The 23,720-nt window shown below is 42.1% G+C and overlaps 2 protein-coding genes across 3 annotated transcripts in view; one reads left to right on the plus strand and one right to left on the minus strand.

Annotated features, from left to right (window-relative positions):
• The window catches only part of LOC309692600 (uncharacterized protein), a 28,577-nt gene extending 18,503 nt beyond the window's left edge, over positions 1 to 10,074 (minus strand). Inside the window, exon 1 of the mRNA XM_082511258.1 lies at positions 9,785 to 10,074. Coding sequence (XP_082367384.1) covers positions 9,785 to 9,809 — 25 coding nt within the window. The 5' untranslated portion in view covers positions 9,810 to 10,074. The remainder of the gene's footprint in view (positions 1 to 9,784) is intronic.
• Positions 10,075 to 10,203: 129 nt separating this feature from the next.
• On the plus strand, positions 10,204 to 22,423 carry LOC309692570 (equilibrative nucleoside transporter 2-like). Of its 2 annotated transcripts, XM_082511199.1 has the most exons (13): positions 10,204 to 10,368; positions 15,525 to 15,581; positions 15,730 to 15,811; positions 15,954 to 16,099; positions 16,624 to 16,763; positions 16,860 to 16,994; positions 17,224 to 17,321; positions 17,660 to 17,729; positions 18,182 to 18,369; positions 18,479 to 18,584; positions 18,719 to 18,804; positions 19,512 to 19,711; positions 20,485 to 22,423. In XM_082511199.1, the coding sequence occupies exons 2-13, from the start codon at positions 15,550 to 15,552 to the stop codon at positions 20,594 to 20,596; spliced, it is 1,395 nt and encodes a 464-aa protein (XP_082367325.1). In that variant the 5' UTR covers positions 10,204 to 10,368; positions 15,525 to 15,549; the 3' UTR covers positions 20,597 to 22,423. The 2 variants fall into 2 exon arrangements, with proteins under 2 accessions (XP_082367325.1, XP_082367326.1); XM_082511200.1 differs by lacking the exon at positions 16,860 to 16,994.
• The last annotated feature ends 1,297 nt before the right edge of the window (positions 22,424 to 23,720 follow it).

The raw sequence follows: 23,720 nt of genomic DNA on the forward strand, positions 1-23,720 counted from the left end.
CTTCTGGGACACGCCCACCTGTCGGTCAAAAACAGTAGTGAGGTCTGCCCTCAAACCATCCTCTGAATGTCTTTGAGATTAACTTAGTCGAAATGTCACATAGTTGCTCTGCTATCAGATTCACTCATCAATGTTTATTTGCAGCTACCAGAAGGACCCAGAGTACAGAGTACCTCCCTTACAGGTCAAATTGCGCAATAACCCCTTCTGTCAGTGGCAGCTTCTTTAAACTGTAGGAATTATTTGCAGTGTAAAAATACTCAACTCTCATGGCATGACATTAAAGTAATAAATTAATACTACTGGAACTTTTCTGGTCAAAGTCCAAGTCAACAAAAGATAAGATTTGTGTGTGGTAGTTGGTTTAAGGTAGATATGTAGCCCTTAACTTTGCTTTAATTAAATAAGCAATTTCTTGTTCTTCACCTCCCACACAGCGCCATTATTTTACCCATCCAGACTGAAAATACATCTAGCTGTCTGTACTTTGAAAGCTTGCATCCTGGCAGCAGTGTTAGGTGATGGATTCTCTACAAGTTACATGTAGAGGTCACCGAAATGGAGCTCTGGGAGAGACGTTGCTATTTTCAGGGATTCAAATAAAGCTGCTGGGGCAGAATATGGATCACAAGTCTACAAAATTCATAGTTTCTCTTCATTTCTCCATTTTTTTCTCCATGGATAGATGATCCAAGTAGTCTTGGCTAGATACCCCCCCACACCAAAAAAAACCCCAACCTTTTGTCCTGGAGTAGATCTGACTGTCCACTGATTGGTTGTCACAATGGAGTAATGTTTTACCTGCCAGGTAAAACTATAGATTAATGACAGTTAACCAAACTTCTTTACTGCTGCAGTTTTCTGAAAAAAGACTAAGGCCACACTTGTATACCCCCACATTTCAGCTGGTGGACCTAAGAGAAGACCGCAGCAACCGCCCAGAGGAAGAAACACCTAAGATCACAAAAGGCAGACATTCAACAATTAGTGTCCTGAATTAAGAACCAGGACCTGATGATCCATACCTATTGGCTGGGTCTGAAGGGCTGAACAAGCTAATGGTACACCATGTTTGGCTAGAGACACAAAGAGGGCTGCCAACAACAGACTAGCTAACACAGGGCCGAACAATCATAATCATGGTGGATCCCCACAAAAGTACAGCATTATCAAACTCCCAGCAGATTGCCTGCCTCACCACAACATGGAAGCTCATCTCATCGCATGGTAGCAATCAAGATGAACATGATCACATCTCCGAAAGGCACTGAAAATAACAGCAAAGGGTCAAAACAGCGGCTCCTGGTGGATAGAGCTCTAAAGCCAGGCAGACCAACCTGAGCATTACCGTCAACTACAAGAACTCAATACCCTACAAATGGTTACTGGGGTGCTTTGCCTTGTATAAGGCTAATAGTGTGCCAATAACATTGATCAGGAACTCAGTGGGACTGTGGAATACAACACTGGAGGCCAACTTGAAGGCAGTGACACAAGTCACCATTAAGTGTGGAATATACCAAGATGATGCACTGACCCTGTGGCTGTTCTGTAAGGACTCAACCTCCTAAAACCTTCTCAACACTAAGAGTGAATACAGATATAGATTCAGCAGTGATTTAGGAGTGGAGTGACATCAGCCACCTCCTGTAAATAGATGACATCAAGCTCTATGCCAAAATTGAGTGAGACATCAACCGCAACCTCGAGCAAACCACTAGTCTAAGAGCATGGTACTCTAATGGGGTACGATGTGCTATGAGGTTTTAAAGACAATATAGGAGCTGATTATTTGAGACCTTGTATGTGATGGTATTTTAAATTCTGGACTTCAAAGGGTGTCAAAGAAGAGTTGTCAATTTGGGAGAAATGTGCTCTTTTGTTTCTAGTCCCTGTCAGTACTCTTGCTGAAGCATTTTTGATGAACTGAAAGCTTTTTAATGATTTTTGGACATCCTGATAATAATGAATTAGTCCAACATACAAGTAATACATTTATGAACTAATTTTCAGCATCTCTCTGAGACAGGATATTTCTCATTTTAGAGATATTATACAAATGGAAGAAAGAAGTCCTATGTATTTGTTTAATATGCGCACTGAAGGACATATCCTGGTCAAAGACGACTACAAGATTCCTCACAGTGTTACTGGAGGCCAAGCAGGGGAGATTTGAGGTTCAAACTTTTAGTGGGGCCCAGCCAAAACAATGACAGAAAAGCCTAGCTGCAACTTTATTTAGATAAAGTCATTGACAATGAATCCTTCAGTAATTTTTGTTTTAAACAAACAACTTTCATTTTAAACAACTATTTGTAACTTTTGTCACTAGACTGCTTCATTAGTCTGCACCACTTCTTCAAAAAAGCAACAAGTTAAACAGAATGTGAACATTTCCAAACATGGAAAATAAAGTTCAGTCTTAATCTTATTAAAAAAAAAAGAAAGAAATCCAGAAACTTGTGAACAGAGATTAAAAATATATAATTTAGTGACAGTACTATTCACTCTTTGTGGCTACAGTGAGCCTGTTTTTCACTACAGAGCTGTAGTCGGGCGTGGTCTGCGGCGCAGTTGCGGAGGGGATGGATGCACCTGAACACCATCCCCAATCACGCCTCGCCAGCTTAAAACAGAATGAACTGGATTCTGTTGTTCTTGATGTGTGTAGGCTGTAGCCGAAAAGCTGCAGTGTGTAAGTTGGCAGCCGCAATAAAGTGTGAACATGTGGTCGGGTCGAAACTTCGGTTGGGCCGAAACCAGTGGCCCAATCCTGGGTTTTGGCACCACTGCAAATGATGCCCGACAGACTTGACCACATGTTCGCACTTTTCAGTACACTTCTTTATTGCGGCTGTTGCGTTACACACTGGGCTGCACCTTTTCAGTGGATGCACATATTATTCACATAACTGCCATGAATTTCTTAGTTCTGCCAAAAAAGTGATTCCAATGCTAAACATTCGTTCTGCATGACCTTTCTGCCAGCTGACTTGCACCCCACCTGTCAGAATTCTGAGCCCCACTAGTGGGGCGTGCCACATACCAAATCATCAAGCACTTAAAGAAGCATTTAAGTGCTACCACTGCATGCCAAATATCCTTGGGCAAGATACTTAGAAACACCTTAGAAAAAAGTGCTTGTGGGAATGGGTGAATGTACAAGTTATGTGAAGCGCTTTGAGTGCTCAGATTGAGTAGAAAAGCACTATATAAGAACCAGTCCTTGTGGAACTCCATAATTAACCTTGTGAAGAGTCAGATTTTATTCAAATTTTTTGAAAAAATTTTCAAGGAAATACGTCACTTTTTCTTGTTAAGATTTAAGATTGGATGGGCCCCATGTGATTTTCTGTTTTTTAAGTGGGCCACAGTACTTTTGACTTTGGGAGTGGCTGGTATACAGGAACATCTGTGCTAAATATCGACTAGAAGTCCCCAAAGCTCCAATGGGAGACAGCACCAAAGGGGGTTCAGAAAACCAGGGCTAAGGTCATTTGGGCATGCAGCTGCTGGCCAACCAACCAAACATAATGGTGGTTGACAAGATGTACCAATCCCAGTGGACAGCAACAGGAAGAAGGAGCATGGGACAATAGAGAATTATCAGGAACTAAAGTAACAACTGGAGCAGACGTGGCCCAAAGTGGTCTCAGTGGTTATAGAAGCTTTATGAGCTGTAATTTCCAAAGTGGAAGAGGGGCTCAAGCGGATTCCAGGTACTGGACAGAGACATCCTGAACAGTCTTGTCCTATATACAGCTAAGATACTGCACAAGACTTTCAAACTCCTCTGGTAGAGGACCTGAGCTTGAGGGACTTGCTATACCTTCAGCTACAGCAACTAGGTTAACCAAAGGAAATCAACTGAAGTAACTCAGTTTCCTGGGCATGTCCTTCCTTTTTTCATAGAAGTAGAAAACTGTATCTTCTACGAATTGAGTGTTGTACAACCACAATATATTTTGATATGATAAAACATATATATCAATGTTTTGATAGTTTATTGTTTTTGAGAGCTAAAGTTTGACTGAATAAAAGTCTGTTATTTTGCCCTGTTTGCCTTTTGGATGGGACATGGTCCCTGGGCACATGCCCAGTATCTTCTTTTGATAGCTCATTGGCCCTTAAGAGATGATTTCCCTTGAAGCCTTTTAGGTGTAATCTTGTTCTTTCTTTATCTGAGGATGAATCAGGTGGTTCTTGTACTCTGTCATCGTACATGCTGTTTATTTGTACTGGCATAGTAGTTTTAGGTAGGCTTCGCCAAAGTGAGTGATGTGTGGTTAGAAACTCAGGCAGTAAAATAAAACAAAATGATTCTGTTCATTTAGAGTCTGTATTTTCATCACTCATGACAAAAATTAGTTCAGGCCATGGATCTGGTCTACTAGCACAAACAGAGCAACATAAAATGTTTGTGGTTAAGTGTCAAGAGGATTCTTGCGACGTATACATCGGGGAAACCAAACAATCTCTGGCTAAGCAAATCACAGGCCACAACTCTTTCATCTATTTACACCTACAGTCTAAAGCCACTTCTTCAATGATGATGATGTACACATGGACCGGGAGCCCCCTGGACTGGGAGGTAAGTTCCTTTTTTGATCCCAGAAGGGAAAAAAATAAAAACAGTACAGTGCCTAAAATAAATGAACTAAAGGAAAAAGGGTCACAGGCACTTAATACTATGAGAGACTGCAAAAATATATATGCACAACAAGAGAGAACTGTGAATTTCATTGATAACTAATATGTACACCATAAATTTAAGAAAAACAGCTGCATGAAAGTATAATGGAAATATATGTGGATTCAAACCCCATGTCAGCAGACACAGAATACACAACCACTGGATCACTAAGAGTAAAGTGAATAATGACTGCACCTCCAAGAACTCGGCTGTTAAACTCCTTAAGTTTGCAGATGACACCACCATCATTGGACTCATCAAGGATGGTGATGAGTCTGCACACCAGCAGGAAGTTGAGCAGCTGGTACTCTGGTGCAGTCAGCACAATCTGGAACTGAACACGCTTAAGACTGTAGAGATGACAGTGGACTTCAGGAGACATCCCTCAACACTTCTCCCCCTCACCAGATCAGACAGCCCGGTGTCGACTGTGGAGATCTTCAAGTTCCTGGGTACCACCATCTGGGGTGGGAGACCAACACAACTCCATCCTCAAAAAGACCCAGCAGAGGATGTACTTTTATCCCCATTGATGTGCATTGAGTTTTTCCTTTTCAGTCACCTTTTTCACTCACTATGTGTTAATAGACCTCTCTGCATTGAATCGTACTTGTTATTAATCTCTGTCTCTCTTCCACAGCATGTCTTCTATCCTGTCTAACTTCTCTCACCCCAACCGGTCGCAGCAGATGGCCCCGCCCCTCCCTGAGCCTTTCTTCCTGTTAAAAGGGAGTTTTTCCTTCCCACTGTCGCCAAAGTGCTTGCTCATAAGGGGTCATTTGATTGTTGGGTTTTTCTCTGTGTGTATTATTGTATACAATCTAAAGTGCCTTGAGGTGACTGTTGTTGTGATTTGGCGCTATATAAATAAAATTGAAAAGAATCTAAATGTCTGTGAAGGTTCTCAGTTATCCAGGTCATCGTAGTCAGTTTTCTTGATTCCCTTTCATACTCCCGCACCAGTTCAATTCAATTCAATTCAATTTTATTTATATAGCGCCAAATCACAACAAAAGTCGCCTCAAGGCGCTTCATAGATACAGAGAAAAACCCAACAATCATATGACCCCCTATGAGCAAGCACTTTGGCGACAGTGGGAAGGAAAAACTCCCTTTTAACAGGAAGAAACCTCCGGCAGAACCAGGCTCAGGGAGGGGCGGCCATCTGCTGCGACCGGTTGGGGTGAGAGAAGGAAGACAGGATAAAAGACATGCTGTGGAAGAGAGACAGAGGTTAATAAGAGATATGATTCAATGCAGAGAGGTCTATTAATACATAGTGAGTGAGAAAGGTGACTGGAAAGGAAAAACTCAATGCATCATGGGAATCCCCCGGCAGCCTAAGTCTATTGCAGCATAACTAAGGGAGGATTCAGGATCACCTGGTCCAGCCCTAACTATATGCTTTGGCAAAAAGGAAAGTTTTAAGCCTAATCTTGAAAGTAGAGACAGTGTCTGTCTCCCGAATCCAAACTGGAAGCTGGTTCCACAGAAGAGGGGCCTGAAAACTGAAGGCTCTCCCTCCCATTCTACTTTTAAATACTCTAGGAACAACAAGTAGGCCTGCAGAGCGAGAGCAAAGTGCTCTAATAGGGTGATATGGTACTACAAGGTCATTAAGATAAGATGGGGCCTGATTATTTAAGACCTTGTATGTGAGGAGCAGGAGTTTGAATTCAATTCTGGATTTAACAGGAAGCCAATGAAGGGAAGCCAAAACAGGAGAAATATGCTCTCTCTTTCTAGTCCCTGTCAGGACTCTTGCTGCAGCATTTTGGATTAGTTGAAGGCTTTTCAGCGAGTTTTTTGGACATCCTGATAATAATGAGTTACAGTAGTCCAGCCTGGAAGTAATAAATGCATGAACTAGTTTTTCAGCGTCACTCTGAGACAGGATATTTCTAATTTTAGAGATGTTGCGCAAATGGAAGAAAGCAGTCTTACATATTTGTTTAATATGTGCGTTGAAGGACATGTCCTGGTCAAAGGGTGTTCCTCCCAAAATGTACGGCAATATGTCTGTGAAGGTTCTCAGTTATCCAGGTCATCGTAGTTTTTGGAGAGACCAAACAGCCACTTCACAAGCGCATGGCACAACACAGAAGAGCCACCTCCACAGGACAAGACTCAGCAGTCCATCTGCATCTTAAGGATAAAGGACACTGTTTCGAGGATGCCAATGTTCACATTTTGGACAGAGAGGACAGATGGTTTGAAAGAGGAGTGAAAGAAGCCATCTATGTCCACTGTGAGCGACCATCTTTGAACAGAGGCGGGGGTTTACGACACCAACTCTCTGCCATCTATAATCCTCCCCAGACGCCTTAACGCCCACTCACATCCTGGGCCATCTGACCTCAGGAATTCGCATGATAAGGTGGGGCCAGGTTTCACAATGAGCTCACCTAAAACCCTGGCTGATTGGGACCCACACCCAGTTTCACACCTTGGCTCAGGCGATTAGAGGATCATCAGGGGGTCCTTTTGTCCCTCTGTGAGGGGATACTCCCACTAGGTTTATATCTGGGACTCTCCACCATTTGACCTTAGAACTGAAGAAGCTTCTCGGATGAGAGGTGAAACGTCTTCAAGCAACTTAAAGAAGTCCAGACGCTTTTCTTTGCAAGCTCCTTTGACAATTGAATCTAAACATACCAGCCAGCAGATCTACTGATGCTGCTGCCCATGTGCAACACAATAAACCATGCTTTGGTGATTACACCACTATAATAAGATTTATAACTGATGCAAGACAACCTGCAGAGGAAGAGACCCAATATCTGGTCAAGTTTGTAGAAAACACAAAACAGGTCATGGACTGAGACCTAATCAGTGAGAGGCTGGTTTACTAACAAGAGTTTTTTTAGAAGGACTTTGTGTGGACTTCAAGAACTTTCATTGTCAGGCTTGTCCCGGTCCATACTGGCAAACATGATCTACGAGCTTTAACATTATTTTTGAAAGTTTTAATCATTTGTCAAAGTACTCTAGAGGGATGCTTATCATTTCAGATAATGTTCTTGTAAAGTTAGAAGTTAAACCAAGACGTGATGCTTTGAGGGTAGCATTTTGAGGATGTTTTGAGAATGCTGATAATGTGCACTTTTATAACATGCTCTGTGGTGTTAAATCTAACATTTTTATTTTCAAACTGGCAGACATCTGGGGACTGTCCGTGTAGTCTTTGCATGTTCTACCTGTGCCTATGTGGGTTCTCCCTTGGTCCTCCACAGTCCGGAGACAAACATTGACTGATGCAAAAAATGCCATAGGTCTAGGTCCAGAAGCTGGACACCTGCTGCCTGCCACGTCGTCGCCACACGCCACTCAGTGGCCAGATGCCAGATGGCTGATGCATGTCACCTGCCACACTGCTGCCCATCACACTGTAGCTTTATGCCGGACAGCGGAACCTGCCGCCTGTTATGCTGTCGCTGAATGCCAGGCACCTGCCGCTGGACACCTACCGCCTGCCACGCCATCATGGGACTCCAGACAGCAGACGCTGGACACCTATTTTTCCCCAGAGACCACCTAAATTCATTTGGTTCTGTCAACACAGTCCTCCTGCTGGCGAGCTTTTAATGCACATCAGGGTAATCAGGATTATGTGTGCTCACTCCTCTGCACTCCTTTGCTCTGTTCATGGGGCATCCACGTACTGAGCTGCACAAGCTCCCCACTGGCAATGCCCAGTTTGTCAGTAGCTCAGACACCTGGCACATAGGACGCTAGACACCTGCTGGACGCCAAATCTTAGAAGCCAGACTCCTGCGACTTGCCACACCATTGCCAGACACCTGCAGGTTGCCAAGCCATCACCAGATGCCAGACGCCATATGCCAGACGCCATACGCCATATACCAGACGCCAGATGCCAGGCGCCATACGCCAGATGCCAGACGCCAGATGTCAGACGCCGGGCACCTGCTGCCTGCCACGCCGATGCCAGACGCAGGACAAAAGCCGCTTGACACCTGCTGCCTACCACAATGTCGTCTGATGCCAGATGTTGGACTGCTACTGCCTGCCACGCGTTGCCGCTGGATGATGCTTGCTGATGGCTGCCACATGCTGATGGATGCCGGGCAGCAGACACCTGTCGTCTGCCACGCCATTGCTGGATGCCAGACGGCCAGACACTTACTCCGGACACCAGATGCTTGACACGGAGACCTTCCATTGTCACCAACGTGGGACCACCTAAGTTCCTTTGCTTCTGTCAGCTCCAGCCTCCTGCCTTGCCACCTGAAAGGGTTCATCTCCATTGCCGGCCACCTCCACCCGCCTGGGTCAACATTGCAGACATAGAGCACAGTTACAAGTACCTGAGGATCCCACAGGCAAATGGGAACCATTAAGAGGTCGCTCAAAAACCACCAAGTACCTGCAGAGGGCCAGGCAAGTCCTGAGAAGTCAGCTGAACAGTAAGAACAAGATTTCACCCCAAGTCCAGCACCCTGAGGTTGTATGCTAAGGGGAAGGAAGGAGGCCGGGGACTGATGAGTGTGAGCACTACGGTTCAGGATGAGACAACAAGCATTCACAAAGTAAGATGGCCCCAACCGACCGCGTGCTCAGTGAATATCTCAGGCAAACCTGAGGAAGAGGAGGCACCACCATGGAAGGACAGGGAATTATTTTTTTTTAGAGGCTGGTGAAACTGTTGGGGATTCAAAATTTTAAAATTAAAGGCACACTGAACCAGCATGGCTATCACAGCATCTTGAAGTGACATGCCATCCCATCCAGTTTGCATTTAGTTGGACCATCATTTACTTTTCAACAGGACAATGACCCCAAAAGCTCATCTAGAGAATGCCAAGAGTGTGCAAAGCAAAGGGTGGCTATTTTGGAAAATCTAAAACATGTTTTGAGTTATTTCACACTTTTTTGTTTGCTACATAATTAGGTGTTCATTCATAGATTTCATGCCTTTACTGAGAATCTACAATGTAAATAAAGAAAATAAATTAAATGAGAAGGTGTCCAAACGTTTGACTGATAGTATATATATATGTGTATAAAACATGCCTCTTCAGCTATAGCATGTAAGTTAACCAGAGGAAATAAACTAAAATAATACTTTACCCGGACATGTCGTTCCTCTTTTCATGGAAGAAAAAAAGATCAGCTAAGAGCTGGGTGTTACCATCGCAGTTGTGTTTGTCATTTTTTCTGTACATTTATTCATATAAACGTGAAATAGATATTACGGTCTCAAAAAATTGCAAAGCTCTCATCCACCCTAAACTGAGCTTTGATTTAAAGTTGTGTCGACTGCTTTAGCCCCCCCTCCCCAACAAACCCTGTAATAATATAAGTCAGTTGTAAATTGAAAAATCAGAGTAGCACTAATAATTGAGCCTCTTTGTTTAATTAATTTTATTAAAACAGCACTATTAATTCAGCGTGTCAAACGAGTTTCAGCACAAAATGTGCTGAAACAGTAGAGCTGAAACGCAGTAGAGCACACCGGAAGTGCTTTTTGCCTCTTTTTTAAGGAGGCGGGTTGTGCCGGTTATTGTGCTATAAAATGCATAGTGGCACTATTTCTACATTTCCCGCCATGTGAATGGACAGCAAACATATGTTTGGACCCTCTGGCTCACTGAACCTTTCCGCGAACAGCAGGCACATTATGTTAACAGCGTGACGGCAGCATCGGTTTTTCGGTGAGTGTTTCACGCTTGTAGGTCACGTTAGCTGGCACTGTGTTAGCTTACTGCTGTTTTGTGATGAGACGTGATATTCGCAGTCTCTGTAGTTACGCCGTGATAGCAGCTTTCCTCTTGTGTCTTGTACACCTTGAAACGTGCGTCTACCGAGTACAAACTGATGCATCACTATCGAGACTAACCGCAATGTTCAACATAATATCTTTTCTTAAGCTTAAAATTATTATTCGTTTGGTGTGTCTGGTAAACCGAGCAGGTGTATTTTCATATCTGTTGGGATTAAAAGCGGAGTCCCTCGTCCAGTAAAGATCATATTTGACGGGAGTTTACCTCTTTGAATAATGTAGTTACTACAGCGGAGTAAGTAACTACTGAACCAGATAATGAAGAAAAATGTGTTTTACAGTCTGGAGTGAAATGAACTCGGGCTGAATGTCTTTGAGTAAAAGTGGTTGAATCTGCGTTATCGCGTGATAACCGAACTTAACCAGGTAGTACTTAGTTGAGGGTGACAAGGGCACATACGTTTGGTTTTCTGGTGTGAATGGCTGCTGCCATGTGCGCACATGGTCAGATTACAGTAAGAATGCCCCTGTGACTCAATACGGAAGCCATGTAGGTGTTACACCTTATAGTACTGTGCGATAGTGTGTCTGCGTATTGACCTTCGGGCTTTGTGTTTCAGCCCATTGGGTTGAAAATAAAATAAAATAATGGGTACATAAAAATAGCACGTCTCTACTTTGAGTTAGCTTATGTCAGCATTTAATAAACTGTGAAATTTTCTGTTCAGTTTTTTATAATTGAATATTCTCTGTTTGTTTTTCTGTTTGATTATTAGTAAGTTTGTGTTATCATCTTTGTGGGATTCTTTAGTACTCTTAGTTGCAGTTACTGTTAGTATGAGAGTATTAGTTTGATTAGGTTTTCCCTTTTTGTCTTTGTTGTTTCCTTATATTAAGTTAGGAGCCTTTTAAACAGATTTTTTTTTTAGATACCCTGAAAGACCACAATTGGTCACCTTGCAGGAATCTAGTGTCTGAGCTTCTGATGGTGAGACGGTGGAATATCTTCATCTGTCTGAGGAATCTGCTCTTAGTCCAAATGATTTACATTCCCCTGTGAGTCAACACGAAGAGGTCCAGGGAAGAAGAGAAGTATGCGCCTATTCGATAGACACATACTTCACTTCAATAGACAGACACATCAGTCCTTTCCTTTCCATAGTTATGGTTCTAATTGCTTTTAAACTCTTACATTTTGGGAGCTGTGTGCCAGAAGGGATACAGTTCCCTCAGGGTTTGTTGTACGTTGATTACACTTAAATACAAGACGAGACTTGACAGATGAATGTTATCCTGTGTGAGGTTTAAGGGCCAGATTGTCTAGACTTAGGATTTGTTATTACAGACAACAGAAGCAGCTCGTGACAAATAAAACTGACTCTGTAGTTCCCAAATGTCTTGACCTAATTTGGCCCGATTGGTTTGGTTTCATTTATTTGATGTGTTTTCACTGAGCGTGACCATTTATAAGGAAGAGCTGCATTTTTTTTTCTATTCTTGACTTAAAAAAGATTCATGCTTGCACCATTTCACCTACAGAGCTTAGTTGCACCTGACCTCAGCTGTTGCTTATAAGTAGCTCCTTGTGCTGTATAACTCTGGAGGTGTGTGTGAAGGAGCAGGACAGAATACCATTACGGCTTTTTTCATGGCTTCTCCTGTGCCCCAGCATCTCGACATAGCTAGCCCGAAGGTGTCTTTAAGATGTTTATTGATGTCTGACAGTGAAAGAAATAAAGCGCGTGAGAATGCATTACTTAAGTAAATTACGTATATTGGAAAGCCTTCGTTACAGTGTTTTGAGTAACGTGGATATCTGGAGACAGATTAGGTTTTGTCCCAAAATGAAAAGGACACAAATATTGCTTTGGCGTTGCTAGGAGCAGAATAAATGCTTGTCAGCCAACATCAGCTGTTATCTTCAACACTCATATCCTGTTTAAATGCCTCCGAGCTCTCAAGTTAAACACTCAGAGTCTGGTACCAACTTCTGACTAATACTCAAATTATAGCTTCACCCCAGGGAGTGACTGCCTCATTGTAGCTGCTGGATTTGAAGCCTAGCTGTGTGTGAGCTGTGTTGGGCAGTTATTTACTTAAAGTTCACAGACCTGGGAGTGTCTGCGACTTGAGCAAAATGTCCCTCTTATCCTGCTTGTCCTACTTGTTTTTGAAGGTGAAAGAGGGCCGGGCACACCTTCTTAATAAAGACGAATATTAAATGAGTCGTCAGCTCTTATATGTAAACCTGCCAAAACATTTCTTTAGGTTGTTTTTGGGCTTTATAAATTATTTTACTAATTGACGTCCAGCTTTTATTTATGTTTGCTGTTTTTAAATGTTTCTGTCCTTTCGTCGCCCTACACATGTAATTTCTTTCTTAGTCTTACAAGTTTAGGCGCTGACAGTATCGTGTTTGTGAGCGATCTGCAGTCTCTTCATTGATCGGGTCCTGTGACCGGAGCGTTTGATAGCCACCTAGTGTTTTTGTTTCCTGCTCATTGTGGAAATTGATTATTTCATCTAAAGAAATGAGTAACATCAGCCCAGACTAAATTTCTCAACAGTGGGCATACACGTGATTTCAGCAGCTGAGAAGTAGCTTATCAATGAAACCAGCTGATGCTGCTGATGTAGACCTTAGAAAAGGTTGTGTGACCCTATTGCTGTATGTCTGCTTCAAGCCTCGACTTTAAATGACCCCTGGACGTGTTTGTATCACTGTGCCCTTGATGGGACACGTGGCACACCCAACACAGAGTGTGCAGAGAACAGTGTGTACTTGTAAATTGTACCTCTAGATGTTTTTAAATAACTTTGAAGGTGCCGCCAGGTAGTCATTGTCGAACCGCAGCATGGTGATCATCTGAGGCATTTTTACCTGCATGTCTTTCGCAATATGTTTGAAAATATGAAGCTGGCAGCTTTTTATGGCCCCATGACTTGTTCATGATTTACCAGTTCAGTTTAATTAGTTCTGCTCCGCTGCTTAAAAAGTCCTGTTTGGTTGGACTGTAACGACTCTGACCAGGCTGATTTAGTGAATGATGGCTTTTGAAAGCTCTGTCACTGAGGGAAGAGGGCAGAGGGTGTTCAACCAACTGTCTCACCAGGGAGGAAGCACACATGGATTTTTAGCTTATCTAACAAAGCGAGGAGTAGACCGGCGTATAAACCCAGCCATTTATAGACGATCAAGGACACTCATAATAGTGAGGACCTATAACTCAACTGTAACAGTGGTTTGTTGGTCTGTCACACCTGCCTTTGTTGGAAGGAGGTGTCAATAACAAGTTTTACAGATGAAAACCAAACCATGACAAAGAAGTGTAAATGAAACTCGGCGGGGGGGGAAAGAATAGACCATACTACATCCTCCTTCACAGCTGCATAACAAACGGCCTGGTCCTCCAGGAAATCAACGCAAGCTGCTTCTGAATCTGTCTCTTGCCTTATTAGAAAGAAATACGACTGTGCTGTAAAACTAAGAATTATAGCTGTATGAATAAGACATCCTGTCATAAGGATCGCCAAAGTCACCCTGATCCTTGATACAACACAGTATTAGTCAAGACTGGATTAGGGGAACATTACGAGTATTTATGGCAGTGAGAGAGAAATTAAACATGCCAGTGTCAGATTTTAGGGCCACTGAAACACAGTCTGTCCAAACGGCAACAACAGGCATTTAATTAGGCACAGGGCGTTAGACTGACTTCCCTAAGGGGCCCAACAGGAACTGAGAATCAGGTCGGAGGTCACACATGTAGTTTATTGTCCTGCCTTCATGTGAAATGTGTGACCCATATTGCTTTTGTCATGTACTCTGTGGTCTGGGTAAAGCATTCAGCCAGTCATCCAGAAGCAGAATAGCCATTATCAGTGTTTTTATTAAGCAACATTATTGCATTCTGATTACACTCATAAAAAGTCTCTCATGCAGCCAGTTTTAAAGCCTGAATATGATGGCATCTGCAGTATGGGGCCTTTTAATAAAACCAAATATATCCTGATGTAAACGAGGTATCCTTTTTATTGTTGTTGTTGTTTTTTCAACATCACAACCCAGTAACCTCTCAGCCGTAAATGGCTGCTGTTGTCACACTGCCAGGTGGGCAGGTGGTGCGGAAAGAGTAAATGAAGAGCAAATCCCAGCAGGTTCATAGTCTTTAGTGCTGTTTCTGTTATTATCCTCCCATGATGAATGATACTGTATCTAAAAGATAAAGTATCGTCTTTGTTGCTTTATCGTTTGGATATGCCCGCCCAATATTTACAGCTCTGCTTTTAATTTAGTAGCGGCATGAGTGATGTGGTAATGATTATGTCAGCCAGTGAAGTACATTTTCATTACCATTACAGAAAAGAGATGAATATTGTGTTTAATATTTTTTGTGTTTATTGAATTTAAAAAAGTGAGTTTAGAAAACAAACAGTGGAGCAGCCTTACATGTCCTCCTGTGAGTGAGTGGAAATGGCTTTTTCCAGTGAGAACTCAATACCTGTCTGTCCTCCCCGAGGCTGTACTGCAGTCATTTGTGTGTACACAAGGTGTGAAGTCAAATTCATGACTAACGGTGGACACATTGGAGAGAGGCTGAACTTGTTCCAGCTGCTGCTGTTTCCATCGCCTCTATTGAAAATCGTTGAAATTGCACTTAGTCGTGTTGTTTAATTAGATGTATGCACTCCTGTCATTCATGGCTGCTTACACCACATGCCGCTAGGTTCATTCTTATGTCACATGACGCAAGTCAAAGTAACTTTAACCCAGAAAGTAACGAGGAATGTCAAAGTCATTTTACATGCTGCAGCCCACTTTGATCTCAAGCGGGAGTGAAACTCTGCTTTATGTCACAAACAGAAGTTTACCTACATATTTAACCCCTGACACAGGTAGAAAGAAGTGTGTCAACCGAATGTTGCTGCAGTAAATGGAAAAAAATCTGTCAGTAAGGCTTAAATTATAAGATGTAAATGTGTGACATGTATGTACTATACAGCGTCTCGAGAGCCGGTTGTATTTGGCCAGCCCCTCACAGCTTTTGGAAACGTGGCTGACCCTTTTTTCTCTCCCACTGCCCGTAGAGTCTAAACAAACTCTGACACCAGGATGAAACGACGAACAGACGCCCCTCAGGACCGGTGAGTTACACAAACAGCAGCAGCTTTCAGTTCCCATTCGTTTTGCTCTCAGCCACAGTTTCTGCGTGACACCTAAACACGTTTTGTTGCATAAGGAGACACAAGATTTCACCAATATTCATGCACCATCCCTTTTCCCCATCTACAGATACTACACGGTGGGACTCATGTTCTTCATTCTGGGCCTGGGAACGCTGCTGCCATGGAATTTCTTCATGACAGCTTCACTGGTAAAAACAAGACTTCACAAAATCTGACACAATATGAAGCATATGCTGGGTTTTCAGTGATAGTATATTTTGTATTTTATACGTCAGATGTAGCTGCTTTGTCGTATTTTTGAATGAAAAGCCCTGCGTTTGTGGTGTGTAGTACTTCCAACGTCGACTGGAGACAAATGAATCGAGCAACGGGACCGAGGTCGTCCGCAAAGAGTACTACTTCAACAACTGGATGACTCTGCTGTCTCAGCTGCCTCTGCTGCTATTTACCCTGCTCAACTCCTTCCTCTACCCGAGGTCAGTGACTGTGTTAAAGCGCTTTCAAACATGCAGATCATCCTTTCTGATGATCTGGCTGCACTTGAACATGTCACCTTTATGTCTGAATCAGCAGCTTAGTTATTGGTCTTTAAGTAATGGCAGTAGGAATCTGATTATACCTAATAACACGTTTCTCTCTTTTAACATAACACAAGTCTGAAGGTCATGCAGTCACATTAATGAACACATCTTTAGCCCAAAAAACAGATAACAGAAAGCCTTGTTGCCATGGTGTCGTGAGAAATCTCTGATCCTATACTATATTATTTGTCACGTGAACTTTTCGTGAATGTCTGCCGCTCTAACAGATGGATGTTTATTGCCTATTAGAGGACGACGATGTGTTGAAGTTGATTTGCTTCGACACATCGTCGTCCTTACAGGATGTCTGTTTCCCGATGGTGCGCTGTAAACGTATACTCAGACTGTTGCTCTGTGGTATATTTTATGATCTGTTAGATCCTTCATGGTTAACTGTGTTGCAACTGTGTGTGTTTCAGGATATCGGAGGCGATACGTATCGCAGGTAGCCTTGTTTTCATCCTGCTGCTCTTCATCCTCACAGCGGTTTTGGTCAAAGTGCCCATGGAGGAAGACTGCTTCTTCTCGGTCACCATGGCTACTATCTGGTTCATCAACTGTAAGTCAGTGTGCTTCTATGTATATGTGGGAGACAGATGTGTTTGAGTGATAAGATGCTACAAGAAAAGCCCCCCCTTTTTTCCTCCCTCGTCAGCGTTTGGTGCCGTGCTGCAGGGCAGTCTGTTCGGTCTTGTGGGGATGCTGCCTCAGAAGTACAGCAGCATCTTCATGAGTGGCCAGGGCCTCGCTGGGACATTCGCTGCCATCGCCATGCTAATAGCCATAGGAAGTGAGTCACTTACATCCACACAAGCTTCCAGTGGGCTCCTAATCCTCAGTTGCTTGGTAACCAAGGGCATTGAAAATCAACGGGAGCAATCAGCATGACACCGCACAGCACACTGCTTTCAAAGAAACCTGAGCACACTTGGTTTTGTTGAACGCTTTTTTTTTTTTTCTCTTATATTTCTGTCCCAGAATGCTTCAGTAACTCTGCTTTGTGTGTGTTTGTCACTCAGGTAAAACGGACCATGAAACGGCAGCTTTGGGTTACTTCATCACACCGTGTGTGGGGACGTTGCTCACACTCTTCAGCTACTTGGTGCTGCCACGCCTGGTCAGTCAGCTGTCCTCTCAGCATAACTGCATTACCCACAATCCATCTGACCTCACCTATACAAACTCTCCACACATAAGTTTGTATGCAGATGAACCTGGATGTGGGCATTTGTAGCATTTTTCGACTGCAAACTGTCTCGTCTGAGTAAACAGAATATATAAAGTATATAAAGATGGATGTTGAACACACAGTGGTTTTGGACTTTGTATCACAAGTGCTCACTGGCATCCTAAGTGAATCCATTATAGTATAAACTTGATTACAAAACCTAATGTTTATTATATTTTGATATTTCAGCTGCTTGACTTTTGTGTTGTGTTTTTGTTTTCATGCAGGGGTTTGCTCAGTATTATTTGAAAAAAAGCAGCACGTACGAGGCAGACACCACAGACGAGCTGCTGAAAGGTAAGCTTTGGCTACACAAACAACTCTTCACCATCGCTGAATTAATGCAATTCCTTTCCAAGCTGCGCCACACGCTGAACACCAGAAGCCTTAAAATCTGTCAGACGTTACTGTGACAGTGAGCGAACGTTTGTTTGCTTTTCGACTCAGTTCACAATTCTGTCCCTCGCAGTCTGGTTGAATCAAATCAATTCAGTGGAACATTATCTCATTAAGTCAGTTTACCCTCTGTTTATCCAATTAGACGGTGCCTAACAAAGATGGGTTTGTGAGGCTCACACAGCCTCCTGCCTTGTTATGAATGCTAAAAAGCCCATAGAGGTCCAATTAGTCATAATTCACTCAACCAGATCCCACATTTGAAACATTACCTTTGAGCACATATTGAATAATAATGTTTTTGTGTGAAAGTGAAACAGCGGAAGTGAGGCTTTATATACATTCAATTGCAGAAAGCAGCATGGTGGAAAATGGCAAGCTGGCCGGGCACGTTAACGGATCGGCAATCGGCAACTCGGCCAAAGGTAGCAGCGTCGCCGAGGCCGAGCCGAGGTCTGATGGAACCAAGCAGGCCTTCCTGCCCCTGGAGCAGGTTGAGAGGGGGCAAGCCAAGGCCTCTGTTATAGAGGTCTTTAAAAAGGTACCCTCGTGTTAGTCGTCGTTTTGATTTAAGTTGAAACTATTTAGATCAGTTCATTGTCTGCAAATATTAAAATACTAAATAAATAAATCCATGTCCTCGTTTTCAGATCTGGGTGATGGCGTTCTGCGTCACCTTCGTTTTCACAGTCACTCTGTCTGTGTTCCCTGCCATCACCGTAGATGTGAAAACTACATCCGAAGGAGAAAACTGGGGTAAGACCGAACACTCGCTTCAGTACAGCTGCGCTCAACATTCATTTAGCGGATGGCAACAAATACAGTGCATCTCTTTTGTAGCCTTCCTATCGCGATATAAAAATGTATCTTTGTATTCATTCTTTCTTCAGAGAGCTATTTTATTTCGGTGTGCTGCTTCCTCATTTTCAATATTAACGACTGGCTCGGCCGGACCATCACCACAAAGATACGCTGGGTAGGTTTCCATATGTTATTTATGTTTCTGTCTGATGCCAGACTGGACTTATTATATATTTCATCAGCAAAAAACTGAGCTGTTCTCTTTCATTCATTCATTGTTTGCTTTTTTTTTAATATGACAAACATGTATGTGTGTCATACATGTATGCATGTGTATATGTATGTATGTATGTATGTATGTATGTATGTATGTGTGTGTATGTGTATATATATATATATATATATATATATATATATCTCTCTCTCAAATATGAAAAAAACAAGGAGGAAATTCTTTTACTGTGTATTGATGCACAAAATTGTGCTTAGATGTAGATTTTAGCACGTTATACAAAAGCTTTTAGCACAAACGCCCAGAGCGCACTCACCACAACACTTGTCATTCTGAGGCGACTCCTGAATCCAGATGAATGTGTTATCCTGAGCTGGAGGTTTCTTCCTGTTAAAAGGGGCGTTTTTCCTTCCCACTGTCACCAAACGCTTGCTAAAAGGAGGTCGTTTGATTGTTAGGGTTTTTGGTCACTGGTGCTAAATGACGTAGCCACATATTTGCTCCAGTAAGCTTCAGACAGCAGTAGGTGCACTGCATCCTCTTTTAGTGAAATTATTTTGGATTTCCTGAATGAGCGTAAATCAGAATACTAGCACGCTTTTTAACCAGTTTCACGTCTTCATGTATTCTCCTACATGTCTCCTCTGCAGCCCTCTAAAGAGTCCCGTCTCTTCCCGGTGCTGGTGATCTCCAGAGTCGGGTTCATCCCTCTGCTGATGTTCTGTAATGTCCAGAGCCGCAACTACCTTCCTGTTTTATTTGAACACGACGCAGCATTTTCTGTCATCATGGTTTTCTTCTCTCTGTCCAGCGGCTACTTCGTCTGCCTGTCCATGTCCTACGCGCCACAGTGAGTACAGCGTCGACACATTCAGAGGTTGCACGATCACTCCGCAGACAGCTGCAGGACTGTGTTCTGATTCTTGTCATGTGGACATGTTTTGGTTGCTTATTATTGAAATTTGGGACCAAAAGATTTACAGTTTATTAAACAGTGTTGTGTTTTTGTGTTGTTTTGGAGCTCATGCTGTGTTTGAGTCTGTAACAGCTTAGTGTAATCGCCTTTTACAGCTTCTGAAATTCATCTGCATAACTGTGGTGTAGTCTTTCAAATCTGTATGCCCGTTTTGGACACAACTTTGTATGTGGAAGCATATGGAAATGTTCACACATGCAAAATTACCCCTGAGTTATGAAACATGCTGTTATGTTAGTGAGTCGTTCTAAATCCACGGGTTTGTGCTTTGTGTCTGCAATCAGCATACTGCCACGCCTCATGTACCCATGTAGGGGTTTCATTTAAGGTGAAGTGGAGAAAGTGGCGAGGATGCTGTAAGGAAGGAAGACATGAAGACTTATTTGTGTACCAGGAGCAAAAACTGTAACAAATAACAACAAGGAAAAAATGAGATACGAGTACAAATTTTAAGGTGAAATCACAGAAATATGATTGCACCTCGTTATGCACACTTGAATTGGTAAGCGTTCTTGAGCTGTACCTGGATCACATGACCAAAGGGCACAGCAAGCTGAATGTCCACTAATGAATGTAGTGAAGCCACTGTGTGCTTTTTCAATGTTGTTGTGGTTCCTGTGGATTAAATACGTGATGTCTGCCTTCAGGTTGGTGGAGCCTAAAGACGCAGAGACTGCAGGAGCCCTCATGACCTTCTTCTTGGCTCTGGGTCTGTCCATAGGAGCCGCCCTGTCCTTCCCCCTGCGGAAGTTGATCTAGTTAAACACACACGAAGAGGAAAACGAATGCCCCCGTCTGGCCGACCTTTCTGTTTTTTCTTTTTCTTTTTTCTTCCTGTTTCCTGCTTGCCTGGAAATGTGCCCCACAGTGAGACTGGAACAATCATGGCTGAAGAACTGCTACTGTTTGGGAATTGTTAGCTTCACTTCGAAAAGAGAAAGGGAAATGCTTCATGTTACTGAAAAGAACTGCTGCTCATGTTACCTGCTGCTAATCTGAGAAACAGGTTAGAAACATTTCCTCCGTGGGAAGTCTTTTTTTTTTTTTTTTTTTTTTTTTCTGATCACTGTTGTGCATTTCTACATTTTGAGGTTTATTTATGTTTGAAAGAAAACAAAACAAAAAAAAAACAGTCAAAGTTATTTCTGGGCATTACCCTGTGCCAATAACTTGTAGATAAAGGGAGACTGAGATTAATTTTTACGGCGGTCAGAAAGACTTTTGTATGATATACTGTAGGTCATTTTTTTTCCACAGCTGAGACTGTGATATTTTCCTTTGTATTGAGGACTTGGCTGATGAGTTTTTTTTGTTTCCTTCCGTTATTTCTGTAGTTTCTCTTCTTCAGGCCAGCAACTCCATAGTTTGAGCTGATGCTGCCATCTGCTGGTCAAAAGTTTGAACTGACTTTTTTTTTTCCTGCTTACAAACCTGAAAAGTTCTAAACATAGGAAATACTTATCTGTATTGCAATCAGGATGTAAAATGCTACTGAATGGCAGGGAGGTGGTTTGTTTGTTTGTTTGTTTGTTTGTTTGTTTTTTCAGGTAAATGAATTTTCTGTAGCTGTAACATAGGAATCAGATGTGATTGTTAGGGAAATGACGAGAAACTTACTCTTAATGCTGATTCGTCATTTTATTTGTTACTTTTTACCAATTTGAACGGTCAGATATTGGCCTTTGTAGACGATTGTGCCATGCTCCGCTTGCACACTGATTTTATAGTACTGCTCTTTGCTCAAATGTATCGAAGTGAAAAAAAAAAATTAACATTAATGTTACACTTGGGTTACGTGCACTGAAGTGCTCGACAAGTCTCTGTTTTTGTTATCTTTCTGTAATTGAAGACTATAGAACAATGATGTGTTGAAATGTGTGTCGTTTCAAAGTGAGCGAAGGGCCGAGAGCTCAAGCTGGGAGAAATATTCACGTTTTGTTTTTTGTTTTTAATTTTTGTTTTTTTACTTGATTTATGCTGGATTTACATCCGACAGGAAATGAACCAACACAGGCTGTGTCGTCATCTTTAAATAGGAACCTAAAATAAGGCAACGTTGCGCCAATGCCACTTCAGCAGGTGTGCGTTGTGTTGCAGTGGAAAGCAAAGAGTGGCAATCAAGAACAAGAATGTCTTGACTGTTTTCTATAAACAATCTAAACTGACTTGAAGTGAAGGCGTGCGTATTTCTCTGCTATTCTAAAATATTCATGTCTGCTCTGCAATACATTTGGTTTTGTGTTCTACATCCTTCTCTCTGACACATTGGTACATGATGTGCTCAATAGGAACAGATTTTTACTGAATTACATGAGGGAAGGGACTTCATGCCTCTGTGTATGTGTGTGTGTGTGTGTGTGTGTGCGAATAAACTTATTTGACAGGTTGTGCGTTTGGTGTAGATTGTTCATTTGTATGTACAGTTACAGTCAGCAGGATCTTTTTCTACATCCAAAATAACAGGTAAGGGATTTGCTACAGTGTGTGTACATGTAAATGTAGTAAAAGAAAAGTAAGTCTACCACACAAGGTCCCTATTTGTCTGTTGTAACAATGCTTCGTGGTAATAAATCTTGATAAATCTTACACTTTTAAAGTCTATTTATTTCCCCTTGAAGTCTGGAAGAAGACACATTAGCTATTTAACCATTTATACATGTAAGAAACATGGACCTCAGTAGTGACCGTGAAGGCAACTTTGAGCCTGTGTTTGAGCAACTGAATCAAAAGTAGCCAATTTTTTTTTTAACTGAAAAATAAACATTACAGCAGAAGAGCTTTAAAAAGGAAGAAGCAGGGGAAATAAAGGTTGTCTGTAAACAATGACATCCAGCTTATTCAGCAAGTCTTTCCATATTAGTTACATGTGCCATGAAAGCACATCTGTCTGTGCTCTGTTAAACCCTCTCTGACTCTATTTGGATTTGGAGTCTACTGGGGGAGGACTCAAGACCAGTCCTCTGGTTAAACATCACACATGGCAGAAAAAGGAGGAACGTTTTGTAGTAAATGATAAAAATTAACCCAAGTGAGGCATGAAGTTTACAATCCAAACAAAAGGAGGAACATCGTGGAAAAATAAATACAAACAAGGCATCCATCTGCAAAGTTTGAACCCATATTTTATTTACAACAATGTGGAAAATATTTAATGTTTAAACTGAGAAAAATTTCCCATTTTAAGCGAAATATAAGCTCACTTTGAGTTTGAGGTATTAGTACTTCAAAACAAATGAATTTGGAGACAGTGGCAACAAAAGGCTGGTAAGTGTTTTGTCTGTTCAAAAATTTCTTTGGGAACATGTAAGTAACATGATTGCTTCTCTTAAACGGTTAAAAAAAAAAAAAAAAAGTCCAAAGCTTCTCAGAAGTAAAGATGGCAGGGACGTTCACCAAAATGTGTACAAATTGTGGAATAATTTTAGAATAAAATTCCTCAGTCTAAAATTTTAAAGACTGAATATCGTCTACAGAACATAATATCAAAAGGAACAAGGTCAAAAACCAATATTGGATGTCTGCTCTTCTGGCCCACAGACAACAATTCATTAAAAACAGGCCTGACTCCATCAGGGAAATCTATGCGTGGGCTCAGGGCTTCAGTGTTCAGTGATTCCACCCACAAATGCAGGTTAAAGCTCTGTCATGCAAAGGAGTCATGTGTAAAAATGATCCAGAAACACCACCATCTTCTCTCACCGAGGCAAAAAGCCCAGCAGCTGGTCTTCAACATGTTTCCAGACATGCAGAATAAAAAAGGGATGCTACACAGCGGTAAGCTAACCAAACGATTGAGATAATATTGCTGCCATTAAATTCAAAAGGAGGCATTCTTCTTCTTAAAATGCTTCATTTTCTCAGATCACAATGCTAACATGTCCAA

The sequence above is a fragment of the Aulonocara stuartgranti genome, assembly GCF_965226115.1.
Source record: "Aulonocara stuartgranti genome assembly, chromosome: 3".
Taxonomy (NCBI): domain Eukaryota; kingdom Metazoa; phylum Chordata; class Actinopteri; order Cichliformes; family Cichlidae; genus Aulonocara; species Aulonocara stuartgranti.

Coding starts and splice junctions, on each gene's coding strand:
- LOC309692570 (XM_082511199.1), top strand. CDS start 15,550: ATGAAACGACGAACAGACGCCCCTCAGGACCG. Junction 16,764..16,859: donor TACTATCTGGTTCATCAACT/GTAAGTCAGTGT, acceptor CTCCCTCGTCAG/CGTTTGGTGCCGTGCTGCAG. Junction 18,370..18,478: donor TTATAGAGGTCTTTAAAAAG/GTACCCTCGTGT, acceptor CCTCGTTTTCAG/ATCTGGGTGATGGCGTTCTG.